Below are 19,931 nucleotides of genomic sequence, written 5' to 3'. Positions count from 1 at the left end.
ATAAAGCTCATATTCCAAACAGGCTCGAGCAACATTGTATGAGCAAACTAGAAAAAGTTTGAGGAGTGGAAAGGCCGCAAGAAACACGCTTCAAGGACAAGTGATTCACACAAGACGAAGGAAAAAGAATTTGTTGAACGTTTAGATCATCTCTTTGACATCGCCCACGCTGACGCTGAGAAACTGATCAAGTGCCGAGAGGATTGGGAGTTCCTCCAAGCAGCAGCGTCACAGAGGACGTCCCGGCTCAATGACAGGTCTGGACAAGACCTATCAACGCTAAGCCGAATATTGTAATCGACAGCGGGAGGAAGAGGAGAAACGAAGAAAGCAATCAGCAGATGAAATGAAGGCAGTATCTGAGGTAGCGGTTTTAGTCGTCTTCAAGCGCAGATGACAGCCAAGAGGCAAGAAGAACAAGGAGCATGTGGTGGATCGTTCACACCAAAACGAAAAATGACGAAGAACATCATGACACCAGAATTGGCGGCAGCACTTGATCGTACACACCTCTCGTCAAGGCCATGTATCTGCTGGCCGAGGCAGCTACCAGCTTTGGTCATGACGCCAGCGAGTACAACATCAATCATGGGTCCGTTGTCAGCGTGAAAACTTCCGCATCCAGATGGCTCAGCAGTTGAAGACGGAGTTACAAGTGGAGGGTCTGTTAAATGTTCACTGGGACGGGAAACTCATGCAAGGTCTGATGTCACGGGAACATGTTGACTGGCTTCCTATTCTTATATCTGGCTCCGGAACAGAACAGCTCCTCAGGGTGCCAAAGCTTTCGTCAGGTACTGCGCAAATGCCATCACAAATGCAAATGCCATCACAGAATGCCTAAATGAATGGAGAGTGACTGATCGCATCAAAGCCATGTGTTTCAACACCACTGCGACAAACACAGGACACCATGGGGGAACTCTTGTTCTTCAAGAGGAAAAACTTAGAGACCTCATGCACTTTGCGTGCAGACACCACGTCCTAGAATTGGTGCTAGGAGCAGCGTTTGAAGCAACCATGGGGACAGCATCAACTGGTCCTGAGGTTCTACTCTTCAAGCGCTTCCGTAGTCAATGGCTCTTCATTGACCAGCGACAATTACAAACAGCGGACACAGATGTGGTCACCAAAGCCACAATTTCTGAATTCAGAATGGAACTCATTGAGTTTGCTAAGTCACAGGCTCATCAAGTGCGTGATGACTATCAGGAATTACTTAATCTTTCCGTCATCTTCCTCGGTGGAATTCCACACAAGGGCATCAAGTTCCGTGCCCCTGATGCCATGCACCGGGCTCGATGGATGGCTAGGTGCTCTAGGCCATCAAGATCTGGCTCTTCCGTAACCAGTTCCAAATGCCAAACACTGAGGTATGCGGAAACGAAATCTCACTCTTTTCCATTCTTGTGTACATGAAGGTGTGGACAACAGCTTCCCAATCCATCGAAGCACCACTGAACAATTGGGAATTGATGGACACTCTTTCGATATTCAGACAAGATGTCTGATGCTACTATGAAGAAGCTAGCTGCACAGACATACTATACAGACATACCCTATGGTACCTTTCGGAAGAGGCAGTGGGTCTAGCATTTTTTGATGAGGATTGATGGAAATGTAGTGCAACATGGTCAAAGCATTGGACGAGGAAGCCCCTGACAGGCCACCAAGACGTCCTCGTATTTCGGAAGCTACATTCCTCAACGATAGCAAGGGACGAGTACAATTGGTCACGAAGAACACCCGTGGATTCTTCTCAAAACTTCAATTGTCAAAAGACTTCCTACTCTACCATCCCAGTTCATGGACGTCAAACCCTGACTACGTGCAATCTCGGGCTCTGGTCTCCAAACTTGCGGTGGTGAACGACAGCCAAATGGGCTGTGGCTCTGGTACAGGAGCTGAATGGAAAGTTGACATTGAAAGAGGAACAGTTCCAGTTCCTCATCCAAGTTGTCACCGAGCACAGAAAGCGACACCCAGCTCCGAATAAATCAGCATTGATGAAGATGTGAAGGAAGTATCAGCGAATGAGCATCGATATTCGTATTATTTGCGTTTTTCCAAAGTTCTACTTTTGTTACTTTGCCATTTTTTGAATGTATTACCTCGTGAAATTATTTTTTACATTTTTACCATAAATATTATGTTTTCGTGCAATTTGCGTTTTTTCAATGTCCTACATACATTATGGTATTTGGTTAAAATATTATTATACGACGGCGAAGCTTACTTGGTTGTTCGGGACGGCGGCATCCTCCCAACACTAAAAGGGGTAACGTCTAATGGAATACTAGGAAGCAAGAAACACCCGAAATCATGAAATAAAGGAAAATGGTTATTTGGTTTATTTCCAAGAAGTGGAAAGTGAAGTGAACAAACGGACATTATTTAAAGTTGAATGGGCGACCTCCAAATGATGGCTAATCAGGACCAAATTTCTTCGACTTAGTTTTTACACAAAGTGGAATAATACTACCGTGTGAGACTGAAAAAATCCATCTTTAAAAATTTCCGCCCACATTTACTAGTGACCCCCTAATATATATATATATATATATATATATATATATATATATATATATATATATATATATATATATATATATATATATATATATATATATATATATATATATAAAATCGTTTTTGGGCCCATGTCTTAATGGTGAAGAATGATTGGGGGGTCTGTCATAAAGCTGTACTGACTTTGAAGGATTATTTCAGTGCACCACAGTCCATTTGGCCCTGGATGTGTTAGCCCAGTTTAATTCTCAGGAACTCATTTGATATTATGCCGACCACAAAACATATATCAAGTGAAAACTAGCGAACAGCTATGAATCAACATGTCACTGGGAAATGGAGGCAGGGGGAGAGTAGTAGTAGAAAATAAATGCTCTACAAATGTGCACGCTGCATACAAACATTCAGCACAGTAGAGGCCAGGGAATAGGCAAGCAAAAGGCTGCTACTGACATGGCATTATAAAATGTCATGCAGAGAGCACTGTACTTGCAAAATCCACCCTCCCCCCAAAAGTTGCCATAGATACAGTCGTGGCCAAAAATACTGGAACCCTTGCAGTTTTTTTTTTTTTTTTAAATAATGCACTGTTTCTTCCAGAAAATTGTTGAAATGAATTTTTTCGGGGGTATCCACATATGTATTTTAGTTTGCAGTGGAACAAAACAAAAAAAAGATGAAAAAAAAAAATGAAATCTTAGATTATTCCACACAGAAATCCTAAAATGTCCGACAATATTATCGGCACCTTTTCCAAGTTATTAGAAATAATTACATTTCAAGCAGGTGATTCTCCTCTACTTTGTAATTGAATTTACCTGTGGTGAGTTGCAGGTGCCTGCAATATAAAATCACTCATTCAACCAGTTTGAATAGAGAAAAGGCCTCATTCTGGTGTTTTGTGTCACTGTTTGTACCACAATGAGCATGGAGAAAATAAAGAAAACCAGAGAATTGTCTGAGAAGGCCAGACAAGATTGTAGCCAAGCATGGACAATCTCAAGGCTACAAGTCCATCTCAAGAGACTGATGTTCCTGTGTACACCATCCACAATGTTATCAGGAAGTTTAACGCCCATGGCACTGTAGCCAACCTCGCTGGACGTGGCCGCAAGAGAAAACTTGATCGAAGATTGCAGCGAAGGATTGTTCGAATGGAGGAGAAAGCAACTCGATCAACTGCCAAACAGATTCAAGCTGACCTTCAGACACAAGGTACGACAGTTTCAACTCGCACATCCGTCACCAACTCAATGAAAGGAGACCCACGAGGACCCCACTCCTGAGAAACCCGATTGGAGTTTGCCAAAACACACCTGAACAAGCCAAAATCCTTCTGTGAGAATGTCCTGTGGACAAATGAGAGCAAATAAGAGCCTTTTGGTAAAGCACATCATTTCTATGGTTACAGAAACCAAAATGAAGCCTTCAAAAAAAGAACACCTTCCCTACAGTCAAACATGGAGGTTCAGTGGTGTTTTGGGGTTGCTGTGCTGCCTCTGGCACTCGGTGCCTTGAATGTGTTCATGGCATCATGAAATCAGGAGATTACCAAGGCATTTTGGAGCACAATGTTCAACCCAGTGTCAGAAAGCTGTGTCTCCGTCAAAGGTCATGGGTCTTGCAGCAGAACAATGACCTCAATCGCACTTCAAAAAGCACCCAGGAATGGTTCAACACAAAACGCTGGACTGTTCTGAAGTGGCCAGCAATGAGTCCAGATCTAAATCCCATTGAACACCTGTGGGGAGATCTGAAAACAGCAGTTGAGAGAAGGCACCCTTCAAATCTGCAATAACTGGAAGAAGAGTGTGCCAAACTGCCAGTAGAGGTGTAGGAAAATCATTCATGGTGAAAGCAAGTCCTTAACTGCAGTTATTTTGGCCAAAGGCTGTGTGTGCTACCAAATATGAAGTCGAGGGTGTCAATAATTTTGTCAATGCAATTTTTTTTTTTCTGAGTTTAAAAGATATATCTACAACAACAACACAACATGCATTTTCAAGCCCATTTTCCCTGCTAGAGCAGGGGTAAAAAGATATATCTAGTTGAATGAATATGAATGAATGATCGTTTTAAGGCCATTTTCCCTGCCAGAGCAGGGGTTTGCCTTGCGGGCCCCATGACAATCATGGTTCCCTGTTTGAGGCAATGTTTTTATGGCCGGATGCCCTTCCTGGCGCCAACCCTTAGTCGCCTTATTATGCGCAGGGATACGGTGTACCTATTCTAAACCGGGGTACACACCGGGATCATTCATCCCAGCAAGCTGGTACTCAATTTGCCGACCTCGGAAGGATGACAGGCTGAGTCAACCACCCTGGTGTTAATTCAGCGATCGACCGGGATTCGAACCCAGGATCCGAGGATCCCAAGCCGGCACCCTAAAACCGCTAAGCCAACACAAGGCTTAAAAAGATATATCTAGTTCTGAATCAAAAACAAAGGTTCTGTAATATTAACAGTGAAATAAAGAATTGTGGAGACAAAATACTTTTGTCAATTTCAACTTATTTTTAGAGAAAATTGTGAGTTATTTTAAGAAAGTGCAAGGGTGAAAATATTTTTGGCCACGACGGTACATCAAATTGTCTATTTCATCAATATTAAAATTGACGATTTTAATCAAAGCTCAGGTCAATCTGATGAAAATTGATGATTTTAGAAGTTGGACCTTTAGTTGACCTTTGACCTTAATATAGTTGGTTTCCCAATTCAGTCATGCACTGTGCAATTGCTATTTACTTTTCAAGTCAATCGGATGAAAATTGATTCTACAAGATTGACCTCAAGTTGAGCTTTGACCTTACAAATAGTTGGTTTCCCAATTTAGTGACAACATGCAATTGCTGTTCAGCTTTCAAGTCAATGGGAAGCCTGGTGTTGGCTTCACAGTTGGGGTGCAGGCTTGGGTTCCTAGGATCCTGGGTTTGAATCCCAGCTGATCGCTGAATTAACGCCAGGGGGTTGAAAGCTGGGTCTCAGCCCATCATCCTTCTTAAGTCGGCAAATTGAGTCCCAGTTCACTGGTAATTCCTGCGTGTCGCAAGAGGCGACGAACAGGGTTGGAGGCAGGAAGGGAATTCGGCCATAAAACATTGCTTCAAAAAGGGGACCAAGGTGCCCAAAAAAGGCCAACCCCCGCTCTGTGGGGAAAATGGCTTCTAAAGTCGGTTCTTCTTTCAAGTCAATTGGATGAAAATGACAATTTGAGAAATTTGACCTTTGACTTCAAAAATCAATACGTTTCTTCCTTATGACCAACTCCACCATCTGGTGAAGTTACGTGAAGATAGGTTGTAAACTGTGACTTTTTGGGTGACTGACAGACAGGACAGACAGCCAGAGAGAGACAGACAGAGTAACGCACAAGACAAACCAATACACTTGAAAAATCTTCGATTTTGCAATAATAAATAAAGATCACAGAAGAATGCAATTCAATACAAACCCATTTTGGGGCTTAAAAATTTCATGGTGGGATTAAAAGTCACTTCTCAATTGTTTTCATTAACTATCTCGAAATAATTCAGCATCCAGCCAAGCCTGGGCGATGTACGGTTGGAAAATGGGTTGCCTTGCCTTGCTGTTGAGTGGCACGTGAACCGTTCGCACACCAGAGTAATACTGCAGGTCATTGTCAATAACACCATAGTATGGCGTTGGAATCAGGATACCATCTGTAACAGATGTATTAGAAATAGAAAATTATCTTCACATGAAATGGTGTGTAAAGTGAAACAAAATGGCCAATTGGATGAGGTATGTTGGCCTTCTCATGGTTTGGGTGGTGGAGTCGGGTGAGAAAAGAAGGGTTTGGGGATCTAGGGCATTACCAAGAGAGTCCACCATTTTTGTATGGAGAATATACAGGTGGGGGCTGAGACAAGTTCGACATACCTCCATCATCACAGAGGACACCAGAGAGAGCTGTGAAGAGTGAGCCACAGCCGTTAACAACCACAACCTGCAGATAGATAGAGCACCACCCTCTAGTTCCTTGACCTTCAAACATTCACTGAAGTTCCACCAATTTCATTCAACAGAATTCAAACAACCAGCAATGCAATCAAAGTCCAAAAGGAAATTCTGGGCCCTGTCTAAGTCTGACACTTCCGGTTCCTCGGGCGAGTGAGGCGCGCTTCGAGCTCTCCACGGCATCGAAGTTTGAGTGTTTTCCCATTCTTGTCTTTGTCAAATTTCCACTGGTTATTTTGCTGTGTATGTGTTATTGTGTGTTTCTTGTTGGTGTTGGTTTGTGGTTCGTGCAAACTTGTGTGTAGTTAATCGTTTTCTGAGTTGTACCTCGTGCGCGGCCTGGTGACTTGGGGCTTCCCTCCCCCCGTCGGTGTTTTGTCGGTTTGGGTTATTTCCTTCGCTGTATTGCTTGTTTCTTTTATTTTGTTTTCTCCCCCTCACCTCACCTCCCTAGACAAATAATTCTATATTGATTCTTTCTCTCCTCCCGGACACGTGCTTGTTCGCTCTCCTCCTCGTCTCGGCTTGTGCCCCGCCCCCTGTATCTCGTTTTCTTCCGCCTCTGCACCTTCTTTCTCAAATCCACGTTCTCGCTTGGAGACTTTTCCCGGATTGTTTTTTCATCGTTCCGTTTGGAAATTGTTGGAATATGTTTAAACCGCAGCCGTGATGCTGACGCCCCCCCCCCCCCCCCCCCAGAATTTATATGTTTTAAACGTTTCCCAGTGTGTACCCTGGTCAGAATAGGTACACCGTATCCCTGCGTGTCGTAAGAGACGACTAAGAGGGTTGGCGTCAGGAAGGGCATCCGGCCATAAAAACATTGCCTCAAAAAGAGAACCATGACCATCACAAGTACATATGGGCAGGGTGCAGCCCGAAGTGGAGATCGGTTTCTGAGGTTTGGGACATGGAATGTTGGGACAATGACAGGGAGATCAGGAGAAGTGGTGGAAGTATTGGTCAGAAGAAGAGTGGACATATGTTGTGTGCAAGAGACGAGATGGAAGGGAAGTGGTGTGAGAATGGTGAAGGGTAGGCAAGGACAGAAATACAAGTTTGTGTGGCAAGGGTGCCCGGAGGGCGTGAATGGTGTTGGTGTCCTGTTTTCTGAGGAGTTTGTAGACAGTGTGGTGAGTGTGACTAGAGTGAGTGATAGGTTGATGATGGTGAAAATGATGATTGGAAAGCTCTTGGTGAACGTCATCTCGGGATATGCTCCGCAGGTTGGTCGAAGCGATGAAGAGAAGGACAAGTTCTGGTGTGCGATAGAGAAGCTGATGGAAAACGTGAAAGATGAGGAAGTTGTTGTGGTGGGAGGAGACCTGAATGGACATGTGGGAAGGAGTATGGATGGTTTTGAGGGAGTTCATGGGGGTTACGGATATGGTGTGAGAAATGGAGAAGGTGAAAGGATTTTGGAGTTTGCTGATGGAGCTGATTTGTTGATTTGTAAAACTCAGTTCCACAAAGAGGACAATAAGCTTGTTACATACACGTCAGGTGGGTCGACGACAACCGTTGACTACCTGATGGTGTGTCGGCGAGATAGGGGGCACCTCCGGGACACAAAGGTGATCCCGGGGGAGGAGGCTGTTTCACAGCACCACTTGGTTGTCTGCGACATAAGGGTGAAAGGTGCGAGGAGAGCTCGGCGGGTGAAGTACCAACCGAGAATGAAGGTGTGGAGGTTGAAAGAGGTGACAGTAAGGGAGGCATCAAAAGAGAGGCTGAGTAGGGTAGAGGATGATGTGGTTGAGCTTGAAAGTGGTTGGATGTCAATGAAAGCTAGTCTGTTGGGAGCCGTTGGTGAGGTATGTGGATGGACAAAAGGACCACCGAGGCACTCGGAAACATGGTGGTGGGATGTTGAGGTTGGAAAGAGGATTGACGAGAAGAGGAAGAAGTTCAAAGAGTGGCAGAAGGCAAAGGGTACGGGAGCAGAAACAGCAGAGCATGAAAGTTATAAGGCAACCAGGAAGGCTGCAAAGAAAGACGTAGCAAAGCCGCAGGAGGCATGTAGGAAAATGTTCGGAGAACGCTTGGATTCGGAAGAGGGTCAGAAAGCAGTATTCAAGATTGAAAAGCAGATAGCGAAAGAGAGGTGTGATGTGATGGGGGTGAGTTGCTTGAAGGATGAAGTGGGACAAATCGTTGTCGACCCAGATGGAATTAAAGGAAGATGGAAAAGATATATGGAAATGCTGTTGAATACAGAGAATGAATGGGATGGCAACAGAGAGTAACCCAGTTTTAGGACCGGCAGAGAAGATAACTGAGAAGGAAGTTGAGGAAGCGATAAAAGCAATGAAGAGTGGAAAAGCGGGAGGGCCGACGGGAGTTGTGGGAGATATGTTGAAGGCAGCAGGAAGTTGGGGTGTGAAGAGAATGACAGAGATCTGTAATCTGGTGGTGAAAGAAGGCCGCATTCCAGTGGATTGGGAACTGAGTACCCTCGTCCCTCTATACAAGGGGAAAGGTGACCCTCTGGAGTGTGGCTCGTACCGAGCGATAAAGTTATTGGAGCATGGAATGAAGGTATTGGAAAGGGTGTTGGAGAGGAGGATAAGGAAGAAAGTGAAGATCGACGAAATGCAGTTTGGATTTATGCCAGGAAGAGGAACGACAGATGCGCTTTTCATTGTGAGGCAGTTGCAAGAGAAGTACATGGATAAGAGGAAGAAGTTGTTTTTTGGGTTTGTTGATCTGGAGAAAGCATTCGATAGGGTTCCACGCAAAGTATTGACATGGGCATTGAGGAAGTTAGGAGTGGAGGAATGGTTGATCAGAGTAGTGATGGCAATGTACAAAAGAGCACGCACAGCTGTAAGGACGAAGGACGGGAACAGTGGTGAGTTTGAGGTGAAGGTGGGAGTGCATCAGGGGTCAGTACTAAGTCCACTACTATTTGTAGCTGTGATGGAGGTGCTGGCTCAGACCGTAAAGGAGGGTTTACCGTGGGAGTTGTTGTATGCAGATGATCTGGTGTTGATTGCGGAAAGTATGGATGGACTGAAGGAAAAGATGAACAAGTGGAAGGAATGTATGGAGACAAAAGGTGTGAAGGTGAATATCGGAAAGACAAAGGTGATGGCAAGTGGTAAAGCATGTGGTGAGGTGGAAAGAACTGGGAAGTGGCCGTGTGCAGGAAGGGTGTCGGAGTGAACTCCATTCAATGTACAATGTGTGCTGAGTGGGTTCATCAAAAATGTAGTGGTCTGAGAGGGTCATTAACCAGTGTGGCAGCTACATTCAAATGTAAGGTGTGCACAGAGGGAGCTGCAGATGGAGGAAATGTTGAGTTGGATCTTGGAGACGGCGTGAAGCTGGAAGGTGTGAAAACATTTTGCTACCTCGGAGACACGCTGAATGGAGAAGGTGGATCAGACTCGGCAACGGTTGCTCGAGTGAGATGTGCATGGAAGAAGTTTCGGGAACTGAGTGGCGTGCTGATGAGGAGGAGAGTGTCGCTGAAGCTGAAGGGAAAGGTGTATGCTGCATGTGTGAGAAGTGTTATGATTTATGTGAGCGAGACATGGGTAATGAACGTAGAACAGCAACGAAGGCTGGAAAGGGTGGAAATGCAAATGGTTTGATGGATGTGCGGAGTATCGTTGAGAGAGAGGAAGACAAATGATGAATTGCGAAAGATGATGGGAATATTGCCTGTGATTGATGCTGTGAAGAGGAACAGGTTGAGATGGTTTGGTCATGTATTGAGGAAGGATGAAAGTGACTGGTTGAGAAGAGTGATGGAAGTTAATGTAGAAGGAAGTAGAGGACGGGGAAGACCGAGAAAGACTTGGCTAAAGATGGTGGAAGAAGAAATGCGGGCAAGGGGGTTAACAAGGAGAGATGCAGAAAATAGGGCAAAATGGAGAAGATCGTCATGGGGACCGCAAGGCTAACCCCCGCTCTAGCAGGGAACATGGCCTTAAAATGCATGTTGTGTTGTTGTTGTTGTCAAAGTCTGGTCTTAATCAATGATCTCTCTCTCATGCATCATCATAACGTGTCGCGCACGATGCTTGCGTGTTGGCTCCGTTATATTTGCGACTAATGTTCGTGTCTTTGCTGAAATCTTTTAAAAGTCGACTTCAAATGGTTTCAAGCTAATGGTGGACATATTGATGCATATTAAACGTGAGTTTTTAATTTTTGAATGAAATAAAGCCTTTGGTGGGATTTTCATCCGATTGAAACTTCATTTCATCTTTGGGGGAAAAAAGTATCATTTATTTTGCAACACCCCTTATGGTTAAACTGCTAAAATGAAGACTGCTCACCTTCACTCCTTCATTCCTCTTTTCTCCCACCTCTGGAACAAACTCTCACTCTTCAATCCCACTCCTCCCTCCAGGTCTTTAAAACAGCTGTTCACCACCATTTCTTATCTTCCCCCATCCAAAACCTTGATCTTTTCTACCCCTGCTAATTTCACCCCAGATTCACTTTGTTGAAATACCAACTTCCTTCCTGTAAGTCCTTGCAGTGTCCATGTGTTTTATACTTCTCCCACCCTCCCCTCTCCATGCCTCCTCCTCCCAAGCCCTCTCCCTCCCACAGATCTCCCGATGTCCCTGCTCTCAAATGTTGTGTTTGTATGCTTCCCCTTCTCTCCCCAACTTGTCTACCGCTCCCCTTATTATATACTTTGTGTCCGTTTGATTTTTTTTTGTGTGATAAATGTTAGCTTTCATGAGCCTCGATCCTGTATACAAAAAAAATAAAAAATGAAATGTCTAACGACAATGATCAAGAGGAATTGTGGAGAGGGCTGTTGTGGGAATTGGACAGAAATACTTGGCCTTAAATGCTCAAGAAATTGCTGAGAAACAAACATGTTAAATGAATGAAACATCCCACATACAAAAAGGGGGATTCAAGAGTTCACAGATCAGCGTACTCGTCACCCAAGCGCCACGGCTTGAGGCTCATTGCAAACTTACATTACTTTGATCAATCCGACATTGCTGTTCAGAGTAGAATCCAGAAGTTTGCCATGTCATACAATTTCCATTCTTACTGAAATTAAATAAAAAACTTTTTATGCAAAGAAGGTACCAACCAAATCCAGCTGAAGGCAGGACATGCTTCTGTTATTCCAAATCATTCCTTGAAAACTCAGAACAACTCAGCCTACAGGGACTTTGGACATTGCACATATAAAGCTCTTAACGTGATTGGTGTATCCTGCAACTAAGTCGAAGCACAGGGTCTGTGGCTCTTATCAGTCAGGTAAATGGCTTCTGTTTTTATTCTGCTGCAACTGTCCTCCAACGTTGCTCCCTTTATACTCTCACCCCTCCGACACTCCCCAGCCACTTCAGGATGCACCAGTTGTCACCAACCCCTTTCTGCTGACACTTCCAAAAGTGAGCCTCACTGTAGGCCTCCAATCTTTTGATCCGATTTTCTCCCGTTTGCAGAATCGCCTTATTGAGGGTGTTCAATCCAACTCTTCCCAAGTATTCAGAAGGTGGTGCCCTCCCATCTCATGCCCATCCTTACCTGTAATCTTTTCAACACCCATTAACCATAACTAACTGAACCCACCTCTTACTCAAAGTTTACTGTATTTCTCCCCTCTTTCTGTGCATTTACGCCCTTACTTGTGTCCAACTGTTGCCCGACAGTCTCCGTTCTTGAGCCTCAATCTTTCGTGGAACAACTTCGAAGAAATCCGCAAATGCATGGTGGCCATGAACAAAGGTGCACAAACATATTCAAGATTAACCAAATGGGTGCCCGATTGTGTTTACTCGAGTCTCTTGTAGATGACCTCAAGTCTTCGGTCAGAATGGCCAGAAAATATTATGAACCAAAACTGTTGCCCATGTCAAGGCAATAATGATGGAGAATCTCTGCATTGAGGTCACCAAGCCATCTATCCACAGACCCCAGAATTCCTGAAGGCAATGTTTTCACCAAACACAAACACTCAGGTGAGTCCAAGGTCTTCGCAAGATAACATTTGTAACTCGCTGCAATGGTTGGCATCATGTGAGCGTCTCAAAATGTCCGGTGCAATGCATAGTCTTTGCATAAAGGCAAATTTCAAATCACTTTTCTGATAACGGATAACTAATCGAGGCTTACCACTGGGATTTTGAAACCAAAAATTAAATCCATGCACTGAAAACACAAGGGATGACCACCCCAATCGAAAACTTCCACCCAACCCTCAGCTGGCTGGCTCAAGCAGGGCCTCAATTTTCTGGAATACCAAGGGAATCCTGCTGATAGACTTGTTCTTCATAAAACTACAACCGAAGAGGAATATCATGCAGTCTTCACTGCAAAACGTGTGGCAAGGCATCACTAAACAAACATTAAGGAACGTTGACGCTCCAAAGGTGTGCTCTTCCTTCACAACACTCCAGCATGTTGAACAGACTGCCATCCATGACCTTGGCTTTGAGCAGCTCGACATACAGCCTGGATGTGGCATCCCAGTGACGATTATCTGTTTCTACATTCGAAGTCCCAATTGCACAATCGCCAATTCATTGACAAGACTGAAACGTAGCTGAACAAGCAATCTGTAGATTCCTATTTTACCAACAGATAGTTTGAAGGGCAAATAGAGCAAGTTCATTCAAGTCGAGACATATTGGTGGAAATGAAAAAAGCTGTGTCCCAAACCATTGCCTCATTCCAGAGAGCATTTTGAGGACCGCACCCCAAAACAAATAGGATAAATTCTCACTCATATTCTACCAATGTGTATACAGCAAATAAATAAATGTGGTGGAATTTGGGAACTCAAAATTATTTTGCCATTGCCATTCAATTAGGAATGGATCTTCTGTTTAACATCCAACCATCACATTGGAAGAACTAGGGCATGCCCGTACGTGGGTGCAATGCCCGTACGTGGGTACGTGGGTACGTGGGTGCGAGTACGGTGACAACCCCCCCCCCCCTCTATTTACATGAAATGGTTTGGTTCATGAAATGTTTTGGTCCATTCGCAACGCCAAAGCGAACGGCGAACGCTTTACATGAAATGGTTTGGTCCATGAAATGTTTTGGTTCATTCGCAACGCCAAAGCGAACGGCGAACGGCTTGCGAGTACAGTGACAATCCCCCCCCCTCTATTTACATGAAATGGTTTTTATTAGTTTTAAAACATAGTTTAACGCCAACATAGCGCCAACATAGTTTGCAAACGTGAAATAAATGAATACGCTCTCAAATGTGCCATCCGAGGCAGAGTGTGTTCACCACGTTCGGCACACGCGATAGCTCGCTGCTCTCTGATTGGTTGAATCGTTTTTTGGACATAGCTCGGTAAGTAATTGTCCGATTAATATGAAACCTTGAAAAGGCACATCCTCGGGTCCCCAGCAATATACCTGGCAAGTTTAAAGTATATCGGACCCGTGGTTGTCGAGAAACAGCGGTCACAGACAAACAAACAAACAAACACACAGATTACTGGAATTATAGATAGATGCCCAGGGATCCCACTTTGAATTTTAAAAATTACTTAAGAAACCACTTGCACACGAAAAATAGCATATGTGATGATGCAAGATGCCATATAGAGATTTTGTTAATTCGCTACTGAAGACAAACCAAAGTAACCTTCTGCACAGCAATTGGAAGCACTGTGTTGTGAATGGCCTCGGTACGCAAGTAGCATGTACAATAAAGGGGTGAATCGGCAAGTTGAACAGCGGAGAGGTTACTTAAAGCCAAAAAACAAGAAATGGTTCCGAGATATCTATTTCAGCAATCCGATTCAAACAAAATGAAGCTCAACTCCAAGGTAAATGGTAGGAACGAGTGACCGATGGAGGTCAAATTGAAAGACCCACATTTTCTGGATCCAGCGGTGCAGGTGCCCGACAGTAGTCGGTCAAAAAGCGTGCCATTTCTTTCTTCAAGCTGCAAAGCAGTTGGGTTAGAGGTTGGGAGGAGACAAATGTACCGCATGCACACAGAATGCATTTACTCAAAGCGTAGCAATTTCCCGCCCGACTGATCATCGCCATAAGGACGTCACTCCACGGTTCGCAGTCAGCCCAAGGCCGCACCACGTGCAAAATGGCAGCGAGCGCAGGTTCCAATTTGTTTCGGAGTCTCTGCTGCAGCATGCATTTTGTATGTGGGAAAAACATATTTTTCTGTTGCGATCGCTGGTGGGTAAAGCAAGGCTATTGTGACCAGGGGAAGTTTTGGTGCTACTAATCAATGCCTTGTCTCACTGATGCGGCACATTCTACTTCCCCCTTTACAACATTTGTGGGAGAGGGCGATTCAGACAAAATGACCTGGATTAGAGGTTCTCTCAAATTGTTCCAACGAGATCCCATAATGAAGGTGTTGAGAAATTACGATTGGAAATCGCAGACAGTGTCTACGTAAACATTTTGGCAATCTTCCTTCCAAGCATGGCAAACCCCCCCACCCACCCCACCCCAAAAAAACAAAACAAAAAAAAAACAAGGTTATACAGGAGACTTTGGCACACGCAAAGGCCATTCGGCCTATCATACCTGTGCAACACCAACACCAGAAATAATCACCATCCACAAAGCTACCTACAAGTTCCACCAATATCCCTGGTCCCACTCTTTCTCCAAAGCATCCAGGTACCGATCCAATTCCGATTTAACCCTATATAGTCTCGTTCTGCTGCCACATTTCTAGGGAGACTTCCATGCATTAACTGCCCTCTATCTGAAAGACTGCTGCCGAGTGCCCCAGCATATCTATTAGAATTTCCAGATCATTCTCCTGTATGACACCTCCAAGAATGCCCCTTCCATTATGTAATCCCTATTTTCATTATTCTGAACCATCCCCAGCGCCTCATATGTACCTCCGCAACCAGAGGTGGATGGAAGTTATGTTTTCACCCATCTGTGTGTTTGTCTTTGTTTGTCTGTTTGTGAACAGGATATCAAAAGGTTGTGGATGGATACGGACGAAATTTGGTGGACACTCAGGTTGGGTGGGTGTGTGACAAGGACAAATTGATTAGATTTTGTTAATGATCCGAATACTGATCCAGATCCGAGAAAATTAAAAAAAAAAAATTATTCTTCACCATTAATAGCATCAAAAACGATATACGAAAGGGCAAGTCTGGATGTAATGGGCCCAGAACTGTAGGAGAAGTAGCACGCCAAACACACGTATATATAGTCTTGGTACTGATCCCAAAGTACCCCACTACTTGCATCCTCCCCCAGCCAGACACCCTCCCACTCGCAGCCACTCTGATTCCCGTCACGAGTCCAGTTTCCAATCCAGTTATTTACCGGACATTCCTCAAGCCCTCACCTAAGCTGACGACCACTTATGCGGTGCCTTATCAAATTGCTGTTACATTTGCTATTCTCCAACCGCTCTAGGCTCTAGGCTAACCCCCGCTCTAACAGGGAAAATGGCCTTAAAATGCATGTTGTTGTTGTGTTGTGTATTTGCTATTCTCCAATCCCCTAATAAATCTAGGTTAAGCAATTATTGGGTGCTTAATCATTTCTCTCATTCATGAATTTCACAGTTTATATACAGGGTGTTTCAAAAAGATGGATCCGATTTGAAATCGCTATATCTCTGCAATCATGAACCGCCCGTAAATGAACCTCTTACCACTTGAAAGGGTGGGGCATAGAGTTTCAAATGACCACCGCGAGATGGCTCTCCCAGCGCACCAACAGCCTCTAGCCTCAGTCGTTCGCAAGATGGCGACCCCGCAACACAAGGCGTTTTGCGGTCTGCATTCTGCATTTCAGCAAGACTGAATCCGTAATTGCGGTGCAGCGTGCGTTTCAACAGCGTTTTGGCATTGATCCGCCAATGCCAAAGAGCATTCGTCGTTGGTACCGACAATTTGAGGAAACAGGCTGTTTATGTAAGAGGACGAGCCTGGGGCAACCACACACTTCAGAGGAAAACGTGAGAAGAATTCAAGAGAGTTTTCTGCGCAGCCCGCTCAAGTCCACTCGTCGTGCCAGCCGAGAACTTGCAATCCCTCATACGACTGTCTGGCGTGTGTTAAGGCGACGTTTAATCCCGAGGCCATACCGGTTGCAACTGGTACAGGCTCTTCGTACAGGTGACAAAGGAAAGCGTGTAGAATTTAGTGATGCGATGTTACAGAACATGGAAGACGACAGCTTCTTACCGCATTTGATTTTTAGTGATGAAGCAACGTTTCATCTAAGCGGTAAAGTTAACCGTCACAATATGCGCATATGGGGACTAGAGAATCCACACTAAACTGTAGAGCATGAGCGTGATTCCCCGAAAGTGAACGTGTTTTGTGCTGTTTCTCAAATAAAGGTTTATGGCCCTTTCTTTTTCGAGGGAAAAACAGTTACGGGGCAAACCTATCTCGAAATGCTGCAGAACTGGCTCTTTCCACAACTTAATGAAGATTCCGATGACTTCATTTTTCAGCAAGACGGAGCACCGCCACATTGGCACCTGCAGGTTCGACGTTTTCTAAATGACACACTGCCTCAACGTTGGATAGGTCGCACGGGACCCCAAGACTTGGCGCTACACTCTTGGCCCCCAAGATCCCCAGACATTACACCCTGCGACTTTTTCGTGTGGGGATACGTCAAAGACTGTTTTTGTGCCACCATTAGCGACTAATCTGGATGACCTCAAAAACAGAATCACAGCAGCGGTGACTTCAGTGAAAGAATACACTCAGACGTTTGGGACGAATTCAACTATCGTCTCGATGTTGTCCTTGCAGCAGGTGGAGGGCACATAGAGCATTTATAAAATGGTTAGTAAAACTTGATCTCATTAAACCGTTTGTAACTTTTTGTGTAATTGTAACATGTTGCCATCGTGAAATATACTGCTTTGAAATTGGGTCTATCTTTTTGAAACACCCTGTATTATTGGCAAAATATATGGGCTGACAAGATAGCCAAGAGGTATGCACACTCACTTCTAGGCTGTCTTGCCTTGGTTCGAATCCTGACCAAGCTATAAACTGTCATCCCAGTGTGTGAAATGTGTGTGCCGTTCCATGGACGGACGTTAAACGGGCATCCAATCTGCCAGCATTCGTTGGTGGATGTTAAAGACCCCTTGGTGTCCTTCAGGAAGTGTCGGCTTGCTATCGCCGACATTATGAACAAATTACAAAATTCCTACCCTAACCAGCAGGGGGCACTGCATCAGGGGCAGAGCCATAATCTCAGCCAAGATGCTACCCCGGAGCGTTGTGCTGCAAACGAATGAAGGCAAAATGTGCAAACATCTAGTAATCTAAAAACAGCCTGTGGAATGAAATTAAGGAGCCCACTCATGTACTATGTTTGCAAAATGGTGAGATTTTCAACCACCACCTCCCCATTGCATATATAATATGTAAACGGCTCCTAAAATATTATATATATATATATATATATATATATATATATATATATATATATATATATATATATATATATATATATATATATATATATATATATATATATTTTGGGGTAGAGTGATATATAGACCAGGTAGATCTGTGTAGGTATCATGCTCTGACTGTCGTGAAGAAGAAGAACCATCTCGATGAACATAAGCAGGGACCTGTCTGGCCCGGATGTCGGATTAAGTGCATCTTTGTGGTCATACAAGGATGGCTTTGTGATAACTAGAGTAGGGATTATGCTAATTCCCCTAGTCGTGAGACCGGTGAACTATCCATTGTCCCGTATGGCACTACACCACAGACATTAGTTAGGCCCATTAGTTACACCACACGCACTACTTAAATTCCCCCCTACAATAACAACAAAACTCACCGGAAGCCAGTTCGGGGCACTGCCGATAGAACCGCAGCCAGCTACATCACCAGCTGGCATAGCAACACATCACTCAGGCAGGCAGAGAGACACGCCCAGAAGGACACGTGATTGGTCAAGTTAGGGGCAAGAAGCTGGCCACTGATTGGTGGAAGGAAGACACGAGGCAGGACGAAGGCCACCGATTGTCAGAGTAAGGAAGGACTGGTGATTGGCCAGGGGCAGAGCAAAGAGCGACCCGCTGATTGGTAGGAGGAAGCATCGAACTGATTGGCCACCGACCGATGGCATGCGAGGAAGTGACGCGGCCATTGGTGGAGAATTGAGCCTGTGATGTTGACCAGCAGGGATTGGCAGAGAGAAGACGTAACGAGGGTTTGATAAAAGGTGGAGAAACCGACATCTTCCTTCTCGTTTTGGATCGCTTCATGCCCAGACCTCTACCCTCTGCTGACTCGTGATTCCTCGCCCTCAACCTCTTGCTCTTGGTGCCTGCGTGCAAGTGCTGTGGCATGAGACGGACCGTACAGTGAGGCCTGGTTTTGCACCAAGGTCGGGCGGTTTTCCCACCAACCGGGGCCACGTCGGACTGCGCACTTCGGGCCTGACGATCCCCGACACCCCAGCCGAGTTGATACAAGTCCCCACGATAAAACACGTTTCTTTTCATTTATTTTCCCTTCGTCTGTGTGCAAATCTGGTGGAGGAGCGCTCCAATTTAGAACATTTAGTTACCGGCGTGTTCTTGTTCTCGGGTTCCGTTAATAAACCGGTTCTTTTTGTACATTTGAATTTCGTTTTTTCATGCGAGTTTATTTCCTGCAGGATCGAAGGCTGCTCGGGGACCGACAGGTAAAAACTTCGTTTCTTCTTAATCTCTCTTCTTCCCGCACGGATATAAAATCCGTATTTGATCGTCGCCTTGAAGTTAACGCTCGATTTGCTGTCCGTGATTTCTCGGTCTTCACAGAGGGGAAAATCACATGACTATAAATATATATATAAATATATATATATAAATATATAAATATATTGTTGCAGTTTTGAGAATAAAGGTAACCCCTCCTCTTGGTTAGTGCATGGGGCCTCGCTTAGTTGTTATTTCTTATTAAATGTAAGCATAGTCCCCTTTCCTGCGTTAGTATGCGTTGGAGCAGGCAAGTAAGTGTAGGCTTCGTTGTTCCTTGGGCTGGAATGCAATGTGCTCCTTCGGCTGGAATGCCATGTGCTCATTGGGCTGGAATGCCATGTGCTACACCCAGAACAAGTCTGGGAGGCCCGAGGGAGGAGCTACAGGGGAGTGGCGGGTAAGCGGCAAGCAGCCAATGGAAGCTCAAGGGGAGTGGCTAACAACGACAGCCAGGGGAGGGGCTTGGAACATTTGGGCAAGACTGGGGAGGGGCTATAAAACCCTGCCCCGGGCCCCCCGAACAAGAGGTGTGGTTGGAACTCTCTCTGCGATAGAGGTGTGGTTGGAACTCTCTGTGATCGAGGCTCTGTGCAGAAACTCTCCCTGTGCCCTGTGCTCTGCTGCCTGTTAATAGCGCTTGCGAGAACGATCTTTCCCGGGGCCACAGACGCCAACGATCTCCCTGCCTGAGCTCCCTGCACGTGCCACGAACATCCCAGGGACACGCCGAGCGAGC

The 19,931-nt window shown here is 45.0% G+C and overlaps 2 protein-coding genes across 4 annotated transcripts in view; both read right to left on the bottom strand.

Moving 5' to 3' along the window:
- LOC137425091 (uncharacterized) overlaps nucleotides 1-19,931 on the bottom strand; it is an 891,893-nt gene that overhangs the window by 607,114 nt on the left and 264,848 nt on the right. The gene's annotated exons all lie outside the window — the stretch shown is intronic.
- The window catches only part of ACCS (1-aminocyclopropane-1-carboxylate synthase homolog (inactive)), a 96,786-nt gene that overhangs the window by 62,831 nt on the left and 14,024 nt on the right, over nucleotides 1-19,931 (bottom strand). For all 3 annotated transcript variants that reach the window (XM_078772952.1, XM_078772958.1, XM_078772964.1), the window contains exons 4-6: nucleotides 14,332-14,401; nucleotides 6,430-6,496; nucleotides 6,112-6,209 (exon numbers count right to left, since the gene is read on the bottom strand). In XM_078772952.1, the coding sequence (XP_078629078.1) occupies nucleotides 6,112-6,209; nucleotides 6,430-6,496; nucleotides 14,332-14,401 (235 nt within the window). The remainder of the gene's footprint in view (nucleotides 1-6,111; nucleotides 6,210-6,429; nucleotides 6,497-14,331; nucleotides 14,402-19,931) is intronic.

This window comes from Myxine glutinosa, chromosome 1 (genome assembly GCF_964187855.1).
Source record: "Myxine glutinosa chromosome 1, kmMyxGlut1.1, whole genome shotgun sequence".
Taxonomy (NCBI): Eukaryota; Metazoa; Chordata; class Myxini; order Myxiniformes; family Myxinidae; genus Myxine; species Myxine glutinosa.
This window is presented reverse-complemented; position numbering and strand designations above follow the sequence as displayed.